This window comes from Lasioglossum baleicum, chromosome 17, assembly GCF_051020765.1.
Source record: "Lasioglossum baleicum chromosome 17, iyLasBale1, whole genome shotgun sequence".
In the NCBI taxonomy this organism is placed as follows: domain Eukaryota; kingdom Metazoa; phylum Arthropoda; class Insecta; order Hymenoptera; family Halictidae; genus Lasioglossum; species Lasioglossum baleicum.
In genome coordinates this window covers 8362146-8378150 of record NC_134945.1, presented here as the reverse complement: position 1 = coordinate 8378150, position 16005 = coordinate 8362146, and the positions used below count along the sequence as shown (strand labels likewise).

At 60.0% G+C, this 16005-nt stretch overlaps 2 protein-coding genes and 2 pseudogenes across 2 annotated transcripts; all 4 read left to right on the top strand.

The window, feature by feature from the left end:
• Positions 1 to 4: 4 nt before the first annotated feature.
• Positions 5 to 7897, top strand: LOC143217438 (uncharacterized). The gene is made up of 2 exons (XM_076441715.1): positions 5 to 954; positions 1667 to 7897. The coding sequence occupies exon 2, from the start codon at positions 1737 to 1739 to the stop codon at positions 7284 to 7286; it is 5550 nt and encodes a 1849-aa protein (XP_076297830.1). The 5' UTR covers positions 5 to 954; positions 1667 to 1736; the 3' UTR covers positions 7287 to 7897.
• Positions 7724 to 7903, top strand: LOC143217757 (U2 spliceosomal RNA; annotated as a pseudogene).
• A 147-nt stretch (positions 7904 to 8050) lies between these two features.
• On the top strand, positions 8051 to 15934 carry LOC143217439 (uncharacterized). Its single transcript, XM_076441716.1, has 2 exons — positions 8051 to 8991; positions 9704 to 15934. The coding sequence occupies exon 2, from the start codon at positions 9774 to 9776 to the stop codon at positions 15321 to 15323; it is 5550 nt and encodes a 1849-aa protein (XP_076297831.1). The 5' UTR covers positions 8051 to 8991; positions 9704 to 9773; the 3' UTR covers positions 15324 to 15934.
• On the top strand, positions 15761 to 15940 carry LOC143217755 (U2 spliceosomal RNA; annotated as a pseudogene).
• Positions 15941 to 16005: the final 65 nt, after the last annotated feature.

The following is a 16005-nucleotide window of genomic DNA, read 5'->3' as shown; positions in this document are numbered from 1 at the left end:
GGGGCGCGACTGGCCGCCGAGGAGGAGGACTTCACCTCCAGCGTCTCCACCGAGCAGCCGGGAACACGTGGACACCTCTGCAGGACCTCGAGTGGGGTAAGTGATCGACTCCCCCTCTGACTCTCTTCCCCCGCGCGAGCCCAAGTGCGTTAACCCGCACGGCCGTTCAGCGCGGTTACCCCTCCCCTCCGTTCGTTGTTATTCGTCTTTGTCCTGTCGACACTTAGCTCTGCTAATTGTTTGTCAGGATAAATTCAATAACAGCCAACGGCTCTTTCCTAGGTCGTCGGAACAAAGGAGTTCCGGAACGTTCGTTTCGGAATTACGTAACGCCTCGTAAACGTTTCGACAAATTTCACAATTATAACATCAATTTATTCGACGTCAGACTAAGTTATTAATTATTTAATAACTTAGTTCTGTTCCGAGTACTTTGTTGCTGCTAATTGTGAAATTTGGGAGCAATCCTGTGCCGGTAGTTAATAATAATCTACATTAAACATCTTTTCGTTTAATACCGGCACGTCGGAACGTACGACGATTTTGCGTGCGTTTTCCCGGAGCAAACCAACTCCGGAGTAACTTTGATCCCGATCAGAGACCGCCGAATTGTTTAATCGAGTCCGCTCGATTAAATTAATTCGGTTTAATCCTTTCAGCCACCGATCCGAGTAGGCCTTGGAGATTCTTCAGACCTGAGCTGAAGAATTTCTCCAAGTACCGCCAAGTATCGGTGCAGCCCTCTAGCGGTAGATCCCTGCACGAGGAGCTGGAACGAGTTCCTCGATCGACCGCTAGATAGCCCCCCTTGATGGTGTCTCTTACCATCAAGGTAGATCCCTCGCCTGTCACTTTATCTTCTTAACCTCTTTCATCCTTCTATCGATCCGCTCTCTTTTCTGTCTTCCCGTATTTCTCTCTATTTTCTTCTATCGCTGTCTTCTAACTCTTCTGGTGAGTCGATCACTTACCTCTCTGTTGTAGTTGTTTTTATTCATTTTATTTATTTAATATAGTGCAGTGCCGTGATCTATTTATTTATTGTGTGTATTGTACGTGTGTACCCTATTTTAATTTGTGACTCGGTACTGTGCTGTCCTAATTTATTTTATTTTATACTAACATTGACGTGCCATATATTTATTCTTTTTACTCTATTTATTTACTGCATTTTTTTACATCTACCGACTACGATACTCTGTTTTATTTATTCTATTTATTATACCTGACACCTTTAATTTATTTTACACTCGAGACAATCCGGCAGAGGTTGTTCCACGATGACTGAACAATCGAACAACGCGATAACTATTTTTATCGACTTTCCGTTCCCGGCGGAATTCAGATGCCCGGAATGCTTCGGCAAACCGGGTATTAGGCTCGGTGGGACCTACAAATCCCACTGCGACCTGATAAAACACGCGAAAAAGAACCACCCCGGTCATTCGGTGGTTCATCGTTGCGGCGAGTGTGGTGAGCACGGAAAGGGAGCGTATCCCTTGAAGTCCGTTAAGACGCACCACACCGCCGCTCATTCGAGCGGATCAGGTCGCGGTGGGACGAGAGGAGCAAGCGGCTCCTCCACCCGTACCACCGTGAGGTCCTCTCCCTCGGCGACCGGAAATATTAATTGCTCGGTCCCTTCGGGGGCCGAGTCAATTTTAAGGTTGACCGGAGCTGGTACCGCCACCACCACCACGGCCACGGCGTCGACGGCGACGTGCACGGCGACGACGATGACGTTGACGACGTGCACCACGACGACGACGACGACGACAGCGTGCGGGATGCGGCGGTCTGCAGCCCAACGCCCACGGATCTCCGGGGGGGCCCCTCCACCATCTACGGGCCCCGCAGCTGCACCGACCACCCGTGCAGCTGCCACAGGATCGACGACGACGACGACAACGACGACGACCTCGACCAGACGCCCGTCCTCCTCCCTGAGGCAGAGCACGCTGTCATTCGGCAGCGCTGCCTCTGCCAAGGGGACGACGACGGGGACGGCGACGGGGACAGACAAAACGCCACCGACAGCAACGGCGACAAGGGCGAGGGCAGTTACAAGGCCATCAACCACGCCACCACCATCCACGGCGACCGCGCGGGTTGCACCGACTGCGGCGGCGGCGCCGGCGGCTTCCTCGAGGAAGTCGTCGACGCCCCCGCCGCCCCCGGCGCCCGTGCGGAACAGACTGGCCTTGAAGAGGACGAGGGCGACAGCGGCTACCACCAAGACGACGACGACGACGCCACCACCATCGACGGCGTCCGCACGGGGTGCATCGGCTGCGGCGGCGGCGCCGGCGGCTTCCTCCAGGAAGTCGAAGACGCCCCCGCCGCCCCCGGCGCCCGTGCGGCAGAAGCCGCTGTCCCTCCGAAGGACGGCGACGAGGGCGGACCCTCCGAGGACCTCGGCTACCCCCCCACCACCTCCAACCAGCGTGGGGACCAGGCCGGCTGCGGCGGCGGCGCCGACGGCTTCCTCCAGGAAGTCGAAGACGCCCCCGCCGCCCCCGGCCGTAGCGAAGCCGAGGATCATCTCCGTAAGGGCCGTCAACATCGCCGTGAAGAAACTGCCCTCGCCCCACCAGACAACGTCGACGACGACTACGACGAGGAGAGACGGCGGGACGAGACGGAGTGACGGCTCTGTTTCAGGGTCAACACCACCAGCAGGGACCAGGGCAGCGCCCGCTGCCGAGAGCCGAGCCGTAGGAGCCGCCCAACGTGCCACCCCGAGTCCGCCGACACGCAAGTCGACCCCGGAACCGCCCCGCGAGAAGCCTGCCAGCGGGGCGGCGAGGAGGAAGAGGGGGTCGACGGTCTCCCCCACAGCGAAGGCCCCGACCACCAGCCCGAGGGGGCCAGTCACGAGAAGCAGGGGAGCCAGCGTGCCGTTGGACCTCGGGGACGTATTGCAACGGACAGCAGCCCTCAACACCACCCGGAGGAAGGCGGCTCCGAAAGCCGGCTCTAAGAAGTCGCCGAGGAGGACGGGGTCGGGGCGGGACAGGGCTTCGCCCGCCCCCACCACCCCGCCGAACGTCCCGACCACCCGGACGTTCACCTCGACGATCAGGACGGCGGCATCACCATCCTACGCCGCCGTCACAGCGGGCGCAACGGTGGTCAGCGCGGCGCCGACAGGAGACCAAACGGAAGGAAGAAGAAGGCTGCGGTCGTTCACCCGGGCGTCCTCATTACCGCCCGGGTGCTCGACCGCAGCCCGCAGCAGCCCCCCCCTCGCCACCATCCTGAGGGGAGCATCCGCCTCTCCTCCCACCCCACCTATCATCTACGGGGTGCAGGGGAGCGGAAGAGGCTGCTGCGTGGTCTCCTGCATGGCGCCGGCAACACTCACCACGACCATCGTCACCACCACCGTCAGCGGGGGGCCCATCGTCACCTCGCGGCCCCTCGCGGGGGGAGTGGAGAGGGGAATGAAGAGGACTCTGTCGCGGACAGCAGTCCCCTCCCTCCCCCCCATCGAGGAAGTGACGGTTGTCCCTGGTCCCACCCGGACAGCGGCCGTCACCCCCCCTCCGGCCATCGAGGGGAGAGAAGAGGAGGAGGGGGCGGAGGATGACGATTCCTCCCCCCTCCCGTGGTCTCCCGCCGTCTCTAGGAGACGACACCGCCGACGAGTTCTGTCTTCGTCGCCTACATCTCCGTCTGGTTTCAGGTCGCCGATCCCGGAGACGCTGCAGCCGCCGACAGCGAGGACTCCAGCCCGCACGCCACCAGCGCGGGAGACGAGGGCGCCAGGTGCACCACGCCGACCATCTGCGGGTGCCCAGCGTCCTCCATCGCCCCTGCCAGCTCCGGTCACCGAGGGAGCAACGAGGGGGGCCACCACCACCGCCACCACTACCACCGTCACGCCGAGGAACCGGTCCTCGGCCGCATCGCGCAGGGGCGCGCGGCGAGGGACGGCGACGGGAAGCAGGGGCAACACCGAGAACGTGAGCGATCGGGCCCCTGCCGACTCCGCGCGGACGAACCGACTCCGAGATTTACGCGATATGTTTAATCGCTTGGGAGGGTTCGCGTCGCGCTTTCGTAGTGTGGGTGGGAATACCCCTGGGAGCTCGCACCCGGGTGGTTGTAGAACGGGGACAACGAATGCCCCTGCGGGCGTCGGTGTAGTGCCCACCGACCTCCAAACCCCGCGAGACCCGGAGCATCGGCGGCCTGCGCCTGCTGGTCAGCCTCGCCCTCGCCCGCGCGCATCCCTTCGAAGGGAGCAAGTCGCGTTGGCGGAGGAGAGGCGTCTACTGATCGGTTTGGCCGGGGCCGTCGATAACATTCAAGACCTGGAAGAGGTGGCGACTACGATCGCCGCCTTCTTCCAACGCTTCGGGTCGAGACCCGCGGGGGTTGGAGAGAATACGAGGGGAAGGTCAACCGCTGTCGCGGGGAGGGAGAGGCGTGTCGGAGGTGCATCGGCATCGCGCCCTCCCGGTCGTCCTGAACCGGAGGCTACAAGAAGCACGGACCAAGTCGCAGAGGCTACGCGGATCCAGAGGCTGTTCCGGCAAAACCGCAGGCGTGCGGTCCAGGAGGTGTTGATGGGCGCTCCGGCGCAATGCCAGGTCCCGAAGGACCAGGTACATCAGCACTTCCTCGACATGTACTCACCTGCGAGTACGCCACCAGCCTCTGGGCCTCTCGGCTTTCCTTCAGAGGCTCCAACGGCGGCGAGTGACGCGGCACTGGTTCGGCCTTTCGGAGTGAGTGAGGTGGATCGTCGACTCCGGCGGATGTCAAACTCCGCTCCGGGGCCAGACGGTCTAACTTACCGTGAACTCCGGAAGGCCGACCCGGACTGCGCCATTCTGACCGCCTTTTTCAACCTATGTCAAAGGTTGGAGTCGGTCCCTGCTTCTTGGAAGTCTTCGAATACCGTGATGATTCACAAGAAGGGCGATCGGGGGGATCTTTCGAACTGGCGGCCACTAGCCATGTCCGACACGACCCCCAAACTCTTCGCGGCGGTGCTTGCCGACCGCCTCGTCACGTGGGCCCTACATAATGAGCGGCTTAGCCCTCAGCAAAAGGGCTTCCTGCCGTGCGAGGGATGCTACGAGCAGAACTACGTGCTGCAGGAGGTCCTTAACGACGCTCGCAGGGGCAGGCGTCAGGTGGTGGTTGCGTGGTTGGACCTGTCGAACGCGTTCGGCTCGGTCCCCCACTCTACCATCTACCACGCCTTCGCGGAGGCCAAGGTCCCCGAGCCCTTCCGTAACATCTTGGAAGGGCTCTACGACGGGTGCACCACCCGAGTGCGAACCTCACAGGGCTTTACCGACCCTGTCCCCATCCTCTCCGGAGTGAAGCAAGGATGCCCGCTGAGCCCTGTGGCGTTTAACCTTGCCCTGGAGTCGGTGCTTCGTGCAGCATCCGGCTCCTCGGCGGGTTACACGCTCCACGGCCGGCGGTACAACATCCTTGGCTACGCTGACGATATGGCACTAGTTGCCGACACTCCGGAGGGGATGGAAACACTGTTGAGAACAGTGGAGGCTGCAGCGGAGAGGATTGGACTTCGGTTCAACCCGGCGAAGTGTGCAACACTGCACCAGGACAGCAGAGGCACTCGCCGGGCCGTTCCTACCTGCTTCAGCCTACAGGGTCAGGGGTTGAAATCCCTGGCAGCAGGAGCGCCATACGAGCATCTCGGAGTCCCCACGGGATTCCAGGTGAAGCAGACTCCGCTCCTGACGATCGAGGAGCTCGTCCGCGATCTCCGCTCCGTAGATCGTTCCCTCCTCGCCCCATGGCAAAAGTGTGAGGCGGTCGGGACATTTATATTGCCCCGCCTCGACTTTTTGCTGCGGGGAGCCCATGTGGAAAAAGGTCCTTTAAAAGACGCGGACAAGCTCGTAAGGAAGCTCGCGAAATCCTGGCTCAACCTGCCTCAGAGAGCCAGCGCGGAGGTGATCTACCTCCCCCCCAGTCGGGGAGGATGTGGATTACTTCCGCTTGCTGACCTGGCCGACGCGCTGGTCGTCGGGCATGCGTTCCGTCTTCTGACGGCGTCTGACCCGGCGATCAGCGGGCTGGCCAGAGATTCTCTGAGGGGGGCGGTAGCCAGGAAAATCGGTCGACCACCTACCGAGCAGGATCTGGCGACCTACCTCTCCGGCTCGCTGGAGGGGGAGTTCGCCAGAACCAGCAGTGACTTTTCCACATTGTGGTCGAGGGCACGAAACGCGGCGCGGCGATTAGGAGACGTGCTCCAATTGCGATGGGAGTGGAGCGCTGCACGCCAGGAGTTGGGTCTTAGACTCCGAGGCTCACGCGGGCGCACGACGGTCGTTACACCCGTGGCTCGGTCCCAGGTGTTGCACCGACTGAGGGCGGCAGTGACGGAATTTTACCATCACCGCCTCAACAGCAAACCCGATCAGGGGAAGGTCTTCGGGGTGTCGTCGCGGACGAAGGTGTCAAACCACTTCCTCCGCGGCGGCAGTTTCACCCGCTTCGCTGATTGGCGCTTTGTTCACCGAGCCCGCCTCGACGTCTTACCTCTTAATGGGGCTAGACGCTGGGGCGGGGGTGACAAGCGTTGCCGGCGATGCGGGGAGGCCCTGGAGACCTTGCCCCATGTGCTGTGTCACTGCCGCCCCCACTCGGCTGCCTGGCAACTGCGCCACGACGCCGTCGTCTCGCGGATTTCGCGAGCCTGCCGACTGCCGGGGAACCTAAGGGTAAACCAAAGGGTCGAGGGTCTCACCGGCGATCTGGAGGCGCTCAGGCCTGACATCGTTGTCAGGCATGAGCCCTCGAAAAGCGTCGTGATCATCGATGTGACCGTGACCTTCGAGAACGGCATCGAAGCTTTCGAAGCCGCAAGGCTCCGGAAGATACAAAAGTATCTTCCGATCGCGGCCGTTCTCGGAGAGCAGGGTTACAGAGTTGTGACCGACGCGATCGTCGTGGGGGCTCTCGGCTCATGGGATCAAGCCAATGAGCCGGTGCTCAAAGTGCTGCGTATTAGCACGAAATACGCAAGCATGATGCGCCGGCTCATTGTCTCTGAGACCATCCGGTGGGGTCGGGACATCTACGTGGAGCACGTGTCGGGGGTCCGACAATATGCTGCTGCTCCCGCCGCCGTCCCCGCCCCGGAGCTGCCTCTGCCCCTTGATGCGGCGAATGTGGCCCCCCCCGCGGCCCCCTCGAATACAGTATCGCGCCCCGAAAATTCATATAACAGCGAGAATATCGATGACAATAACAATGTAAATGTACTGACTCAGGGCCACTTCGGCCCTGTATAATTTTATATTAATTTTTAGCGAGGGCAACGAGCCCGCAGCGCGCCTCTTTCTCTATCTCTCTATCTTTCTCTACTCTCTCTACTCTCTATCTTTTGTCTTCCTTCCTTGCTGTCTCTCTACTCTTCTATTCGCTAATCTCTAGTCATCTTCCTAGCTTAAGTTCTCTGGTGTGCTGTGGGCCGTTCCACTATGTTTATTTTAACTTTGACAAGGCCCGTGCCGCTGATCTTACATTTCTGATAATCAGAATTATTTTTATCTACTGACGTGTGGATGAGTGTGTGTGTGTGTGTGCGTGTGCGTCTGAATGTGTTTGTCACGCAGGGGGACATAGCTCCCCCGCGCCACACCCCCCCACCAAAGAAATCATATTTATGTATAGCCCTCGCCGAAAGGCACTAATACTGTACCGCCCCCGAGCACCAGCTCGGGGGACGATCAATTGAAAATAAAAATGCCTTTATCTGTTCTTATCAGCTTAATATCTGATACACTCCCCATCGGGGAGTCAGAATATTAACTCGATTTTTGGGAATTGACTGAGCGGTCGGGGCTTGCTCCCCCTCGGTCACGGGTCGGCCACGCATTGCAGTGCCGTGTGGATTGGCCCAATTTGCTGATAGTAATCACAGTCAATTTCCATTAATCGAGGGAATACCTCTGCTCCCAATTCGGGCAAAATTTTCGTCTCTGAGCGCCGCATCGCTCAAGTTCGCGAGTTTCGTGCATCACCAGAAGCCGAGGAGCGATCGGGGCGCGACTGGCCGCCGAGGAGGAGGACTTCACCTCCAGCGTCTCCACCGAGCAGCCGGGAACACGTGGACACCTCTGCAGGACCTCGAGTGGGGTAAGTGATCGACTCCCCCTCTGACTCTCTTCCCCCGCGCGAGCCCAAGTGCGTTAACCCGCACGGCCGTTCAGCGCGGTTACCCCTCCCCTCCGTTCGTTGTTATTCGTCTTTGTCCTGTCGACACTTAGCTCTGCTAATTGTTTGTCAGGATAAATTCAATAACAGCCAACGGCTCTTTCCTAGGTCGTCGGAACAAAGGAGTTCCGGAACGTTCGTTTCGGAATTACGTAACGCCTCGTAAACGTTTCGACAAATTTCACAATTATAACATCAATTTATTCGACGTCAGACTAAGTTATTAATTATTTAATAACTTAGTTCTGTTCCGAGTACTTTGTTGCTGCTAATTGTGAAATTTGGGAGCAATCCTGTGCCGGTAGTTAATAATAATCTACATTAAACATCTTTTCGTTTAATACCGGCACGTCGGAACGTACGACGATTTTGCGTGCGTTTTCCCGGAGCAAACCAACTCCGGAGTAACTTTGATCCCGATCAGAGACCGCCGAATTGTTTAATCGAGTCCGCTCGATTAAATTAATTCGGTTTAATCCTTTCAGCCACCGATCCGAGTAGGCCTTGGAGATTCTTCAGACCTGAGCTGAAGAATTTCTCCAAGTACCGCCAAGTATCGGTGCAGCCCTCTAGCGGTAGATCCCTGCACGAGGAGCTGGAACGAGTTCCTCGATCGACCGCTAGATAGCCCCCCTTGATGGTGTCTCTTACCATCAAGGTAGATCCCTCGCCTGTCACTTTATCTTCTTAACCTCTTTCATCCTTCTATCGATCCGCTCTCTTTTCTGTCTTCCCGTATTTCTCTCTATTTTCTTCTATCGCTGTCTTCTAACTCTTCTGGTGAGTCGATCACTTACCTCTCTGTTGTAGTTGTTTTTATTCATTTTATTTATTTAATATAGTGCAGTGCCGTGATCTATTTATTTATTGTGTGTATTGTACGTGTGTACCCTATTTTAATTTGTGACTCGGTACTGTGCTGTCCTAATTTATTTTATTTTATACTAACATTGACGTGCCATATATTTATTCTTTTTACTCTATTTATTTACTGCATTTTTTTACATCTACCGACTACGATACTCTGTTTTATTTATTCTATTTATTATACCTGACACCTTTAATTTATTTTACACTCGAGACAATCCGGCAGAGGTTGTTCCACGATGACTGAACAATCGAACAACGCGATAACTATTTTTATCGACTTTCCGTTCCCGGCGGAATTCAGATGCCCGGAATGCTTCGGCAAACCGGGTATTAGGCTCGGTGGGACCTACAAATCCCACTGCGACCTGATAAAACACGCGAAAAAGAACCACCCCGGTCATTCGGTGGTTCATCGTTGCGGCGAGTGTGGTGAGCACGGAAAGGGAGCGTATCCCTTGAAGTCCGTTAAGACGCACCACACCGCCGCTCATTCGAGCGGATCAGGTCGCGGTGGGACGAGAGGAGCAAGCGGCTCCTCCACCCGTACCACCGTGAGGTCCTCTCCCTCGGCGACCGGAAATATTAATTGCTCGGTCCCTTCGGGGGCCGAGTCAATTTTAAGGTTGACCGGAGCTGGTACCGCCACCACCACCACGGCCACGGCGTCGACGGCGACGTGCACGGCGACGACGATGACGTTGACGACGTGCACCACGACGACGACGACGACGACAGCGTGCGGGATGCGGCGGTCTGCAGCCCAACGCCCACGGATCTCCGGGGGGGCCCCTCCACCATCTACGGGCCCCGCAGCTGCACCGACCACCCGTGCAGCTGCCACAGGATCGACGACGACGACGACAACGACGACGACCTCGACCAGACGCCCGTCCTCCTCCCTGAGGCAGAGCACGCTGTCATTCGGCAGCGCTGCCTCTGCCAAGGGGACGACGACGGGGACGGCGACGGGGACAGACAAAACGCCACCGACAGCAACGGCGACAAGGGCGAGGGCAGTTACAAGGCCATCAACCACGCCACCACCATCCACGGCGACCGCGCGGGTTGCACCGACTGCGGCGGCGGCGCCGGCGGCTTCCTCGAGGAAGTCGTCGACGCCCCCGCCGCCCCCGGCGCCCGTGCGGAACAGACTGGCCTTGAAGAGGACGAGGGCGACAGCGGCTACCACCAAGACGACGACGACGACGCCACCACCATCGACGGCGTCCGCACGGGGTGCATCGGCTGCGGCGGCGGCGCCGGCGGCTTCCTCCAGGAAGTCGAAGACGCCCCCGCCGCCCCCGGCGCCCGTGCGGCAGAAGCCGCTGTCCCTCCGAAGGACGGCGACGAGGGCGGACCCTCCGAGGACCTCGGCTACCCCCCCACCACCTCCAACCAGCGTGGGGACCAGGCCGGCTGCGGCGGCGGCGCCGACGGCTTCCTCCAGGAAGTCGAAGACGCCCCCGCCGCCCCCGGCCGTAGCGAAGCCGAGGATCATCTCCGTAAGGGCCGTCAACATCGCCGTGAAGAAACTGCCCTCGCCCCACCAGACAACGTCGACGACGACTACGACGAGGAGAGACGGCGGGACGAGACGGAGTGACGGCTCTGTTTCAGGGTCAACACCACCAGCAGGGACCAGGGCAGCGCCCGCTGCCGAGAGCCGAGCCGTAGGAGCCGCCCAACGTGCCACCCCGAGTCCGCCGACACGCAAGTCGACCCCGGAACCGCCCCGCGAGAAGCCTGCCAGCGGGGCGGCGAGGAGGAAGAGGGGGTCGACGGTCTCCCCCACAGCGAAGGCCCCGACCACCAGCCCGAGGGGGCCAGTCACGAGAAGCAGGGGAGCCAGCGTGCCGTTGGACCTCGGGGACGTATTGCAACGGACAGCAGCCCTCAACACCACCCGGAGGAAGGCGGCTCCGAAAGCCGGCTCTAAGAAGTCGCCGAGGAGGACGGGGTCGGGGCGGGACAGGGCTTCGCCCGCCCCCACCACCCCGCCGAACGTCCCGACCACCCGGACGTTCACCTCGACGATCAGGACGGCGGCATCACCATCCTACGCCGCCGTCACAGCGGGCGCAACGGTGGTCAGCGCGGCGCCGACAGGAGACCAAACGGAAGGAAGAAGAAGGCTGCGGTCGTTCACCCGGGCGTCCTCATTACCGCCCGGGTGCTCGACCGCAGCCCGCAGCAGCCCCCCCCTCGCCACCATCCTGAGGGGAGCATCCGCCTCTCCTCCCACCCCACCTATCATCTACGGGGTGCAGGGGAGCGGAAGAGGCTGCTGCGTGGTCTCCTGCATGGCGCCGGCAACACTCACCACGACCACCGTCACCACCACCGTCAGCGGGGGGCCCATCGTCACCTCGCGGCCCCTCGCGGGGGGAGTGGAGAGGGGAATGAAGAGGACTCTGTCGCGGACAGCAGTCCCCTCCCTCCCCCCCATCGAGGAAGTGACGGTTGTCCCTGGTCCCACCCGGACAGCGGCCGTCACCCCCCCTCCGGCCATCGAGGGGAGAGAAGAGGAGGAGGGGGCGGAGGATGACGATTCCTCCCCCCTCCCGTGGTCTCCCGCCGTCTCTAGGAGACGACACCGCCGACGAGTTCTGTCTTCGTCGCCTACATCTCCGTCTGGTTTCAGGTCGCCGATCCCGGAGACGCTGCAGCCGCCGACAGCGAGGACTCCAGCCCGCACGCCACCAGCGCGGGAGACGAGGGCGCCAGGTGCACCACGCCGACCATCTGCGGGTGCCCAGCGTCCTCCATCGCCCCTGCCAGCTCCGGTCACCGAGGGAGCAACGAGGGGGGCCACCACCACCGCCACCACTACCACCGTCACGCCGAGGAACCGGTCCTCGGCCGCATCGCGCAGGGGCGCGCGGCGAGGGACGGCGACGGGAAGCAGGGGCAACACCGAGAACGTGAGCGATCGGGCCCCTGCCGACTCCGCGCGGACGAACCGACTCCGAGATTTACGCGATATGTTTAATCGCTTGGGAGGGTTCGCGTCGCGCTTTCGTAGTGTGGGTGGGAATACCCCTGGGAGCTCGCACCCGGGTGGTTGTAGAACGGGGACAACGAATGCCCCTGCGGGCGTCGGTGTAGTGCCCACCGACCTCCAAACCCCGCGAGACCCGGAGCATCGGCGGCCTGCGCCTGCTGGTCAGCCTCGCCCTCGCCCGCGCGCATCCCTTCGAAGGGAGCAAGTCGCGTTGGCGGAGGAGAGGCGTCTACTGATCGGTTTGGCCGGGGCCGTCGATAACATTCAAGACCTGGAAGAGGTGGCGACTACGATCGCCGCCTTCTTCCAACGCTTCGGGTCGAGACCCGCGGGGGTTGGAGAGAATACGAGGGGAAGGTCAACCGCTGTCGCGGGGAGGGAGAGGCGTGTCGGAGGTGCATCGGCATCGCGCCCTCCCGGTCGTCCTGAACCGGAGGCTACAAGAAGCACGGACCAAGTCGCAGAGGCTACGCGGATCCAGAGGCTGTTCCGGCAAAACCGCAGGCGTGCGGTCCAGGAGGTGTTGATGGGCGCTCCGGCGCAATGCCAGGTCCCGAAGGACCAGGTACATCAGCACTTCCTCGACATGTACTCACCTGCGAGTACGCCACCAGCCTCTGGGCCTCTCGGCTTTCCTTCAGAGGCTCCAACGGCGGCGAGTGACGCGGCACTGGTTCGGCCTTTCGGAGTGAGTGAGGTGGATCGTCGACTCCGGCGGATGTCAAACTCCGCTCCGGGGCCAGACGGTCTAACTTACCGTGAACTCCGGAAGGCCGACCCGGACTGCGCCATTCTGACCGCCTTTTTCAACCTATGTCAAAGGTTGGAGTCGGTCCCTGCTTCTTGGAAGTCTTCGAATACCGTGATGATTCACAAGAAGGGCGATCGGGGGGATCTTTCGAACTGGCGGCCACTAGCCATGTCCGACACGACCCCCAAACTCTTCGCGGCGGTGCTTGCCGACCGCCTCGTCACGTGGGCCCTACATAATGAGCGGCTTAGCCCTCAGCAAAAGGGCTTCCTGCCGTGCGAGGGATGCTACGAGCAGAACTACGTGCTGCAGGAGGTCCTTAACGACGCTCGCAGGGGCAGGCGTCAGGTGGTGGTTGCGTGGTTGGACCTGTCGAACGCGTTCGGCTCGGTCCCCCACTCTACCATCTACCACGCCTTCGCGGAGGCCAAGGTCCCCGAGCCCTTCCGTAACATCTTGGAAGGGCTCTACGACGGGTGCACCACCCGAGTGCGAACCTCACAGGGCTTTACCGACCCTGTCCCCATCCTCTCCGGAGTGAAGCAAGGATGCCCGCTGAGCCCTGTGGCGTTTAACCTTGCCCTGGAGTCGGTGCTTCGTGCAGCATCCGGCTCCTCGGCGGGTTACACGCTCCACGGCCGGCGGTACAACATCCTTGGCTACGCTGACGATATGGCACTAGTTGCCGACACTCCGGAGGGGATGGAAACACTGTTGAGAACAGTGGAGGCTGCAGCGGAGAGGATTGGACTTCGGTTCAACCCGGCGAAGTGTGCAACACTGCACCAGGACAGCAGAGGCACTCGCCGGGCCGTTCCTACCTGCTTCAGCCTACAGGGTCAGGGGTTGAAATCCCTGGCAGCAGGAGCGCCATACGAGCATCTCGGAGTCCCCACGGGATTCCAGGTGAAGCAGACTCCGCTCCTGACGATCGAGGAGCTCGTCCGCGATCTCCGCTCCGTAGATCGTTCCCTCCTCGCCCCATGGCAAAAGTGTGAGGCGGTCGGGACATTTATATTGCCCCGCCTCGACTTTTTGCTGCGGGGAGCCCATGTGGAAAAAGGTCCTTTAAAAGACGCGGACAAGCTCGTAAGGAAGCTCGCGAAATCCTGGCTCAACCTGCCTCAGAGAGCCAGCGCGGAGGTGATCTACCTCCCCCCCAGTCGGGGAGGATGTGGATTACTTCCGCTTGCTGACCTGGCCGACGCGCTGGTCGTCGGGCATGCGTTCCGTCTTCTGACGGCGTCTGACCCGGCGATCAGCGGGCTGGCCAGAGATTCTCTGAGGGGGGCGGTAGCCAGGAAAATCGGTCGACCACCTACCGAGCAGGATCTGGCGACCTACCTCTCCGGCTCGCTGGAGGGGGAGTTCGCCAGAACCAGCAGTGACTTTTCCACATTGTGGTCGAGGGCACGAAACGCGGCGCGGCGATTAGGAGACGTGCTCCAATTGCGATGGGAGTGGAGCGCTGCACGCCAGGAGTTGGGTCTTAGACTCCGAGGCTCACGCGGGCGCACGACGGTCGTTACACCCGTGGCTCGGTCCCAGGTGTTGCACCGACTGAGGGCGGCAGTGACGGAATTTTACCATCACCGCCTCAACAGCAAACCCGATCAGGGGAAGGTCTTCGGGGTGTCGTCGCGGACGAAGGTGTCAAACCACTTCCTCCGCGGCGGCAGTTTCACCCGCTTCGCTGATTGGCGCTTTGTTCACCGAGCCCGCCTCGACGTCTTACCTCTTAATGGGGCTAGACGCTGGGGCGGGGGTGACAAGCGTTGCCGGCGATGCGGGGAGGCCCTGGAGACCTTGCCCCATGTGCTGTGTCACTGCCGCCCCCACTCGGCTGCCTGGCAACTGCGCCACGACGCCGTCGTCTCGCGGATTTCGCGAGCCTGCCGACTGCCGGGGAACCTAAGGGTAAACCAAAGGGTCGAGGGTCTCACCGGCGATCTGGAGGCGCTCAGGCCTGACATCGTTGTCAGGCATGAGCCCTCGAAAAGCGTCGTGATCATCGATGTGACCGTGACCTTCGAGAACGGCATCGAAGCTTTCGAAGCCGCAAGGCTCCGGAAGATACAAAAGTATCTTCCGATCGCGGCCGTTCTCGGAGAGCAGGGTTACAGAGTTGTGACCGACGCGATCGTCGTGGGGGCTCTCGGCTCATGGGATCAAGCCAATGAGCCGGTGCTCAAAGTGCTGCGTATTAGCACGAAATACGCAAGCATGATGCGCCGGCTCATTGTCTCTGAGACCATCCGGTGGGGTCGGGACATCTACGTGGAGCACGTGTCGGGGGTCCGACAATATGCTGCTGCTCCCGCCGCCGTCCCCGCCCCGGAGCTGCCTCTGCCCCTTGATGCGGCGAATGTGGCCCCCCCCGCGGCCCCCTCGAATACAGTATCGCGCCCCGAAAATTCATATAACAGCGAGAATATCGATGACAATAACAATGTAAATGTACTGACTCAGGGCCACTTCGGCCCTGTATAATTTTATATTAATTTTTAGCGAGGGCAACGAGCCCGCAGCGCGCCTCTTTCTCTATCTCTCTATCTTTCTCTACTCTCTCTACTCTCTATCTTTTGTCTTCCTTCCTTGCTGTCTCTCTACTCTTCTATTCGCTAATCTCTAGTCATCTTCCTAGCTTAAGTTCTCTGGTGTGCTGTGGGCCGTTCCACTATGTTTATTTTAACTTTGACAAGGCCCGTGCCGCTGATCTTACATTTCTGATAATCAGAATTATTTTTATCTACTGACGTGTGGATGAGTGTGTGTGTGTGTGTGCGTGTGCGTCTGAATGTGTTTGTCACGCAGGGGGACATAGCTCCCCCGCGCCACACCCCCCCACCAAAGAAATCATATTTATGTATAGCCCTCGCCGAAAGGCACTAATACTGTACCGCCCCCGAGCACCAGCTCGGGGGACGATCAATTGAAAATAAAAATGCCTTTATCTGTTCTTATCAGCTTAATATCTGATACACTCCCCATCGGGGAGTCAGAATATTAACTCGATTTTTGGGAATTGACTGAGCGGTCGGGGCTTGCTCCCCCTCGGTCACGGGTCGGCCACGCATTGCAGTGCCGTGTGGATTGGCCCAATCTGCTGATAGTAATCACAGTCAATTTCCATTAATCGAGGGAATACCTCTGCTCCCAATTCGGGCAAAAT

Excerpts from the sequence above, each read along its gene's own strand:
- LOC143217438 (XM_076441715.1), top strand. The coding sequence starts at position 1,737 with ATGACGTTGACGACGTGCACCACGACGACGACGACGACGACAGCGTGC.
- LOC143217439 (XM_076441716.1), top strand. The coding sequence starts at position 9,774 with ATGACGTTGACGACGTGCACCACGACGACGACGACGACGACAGCGTGC.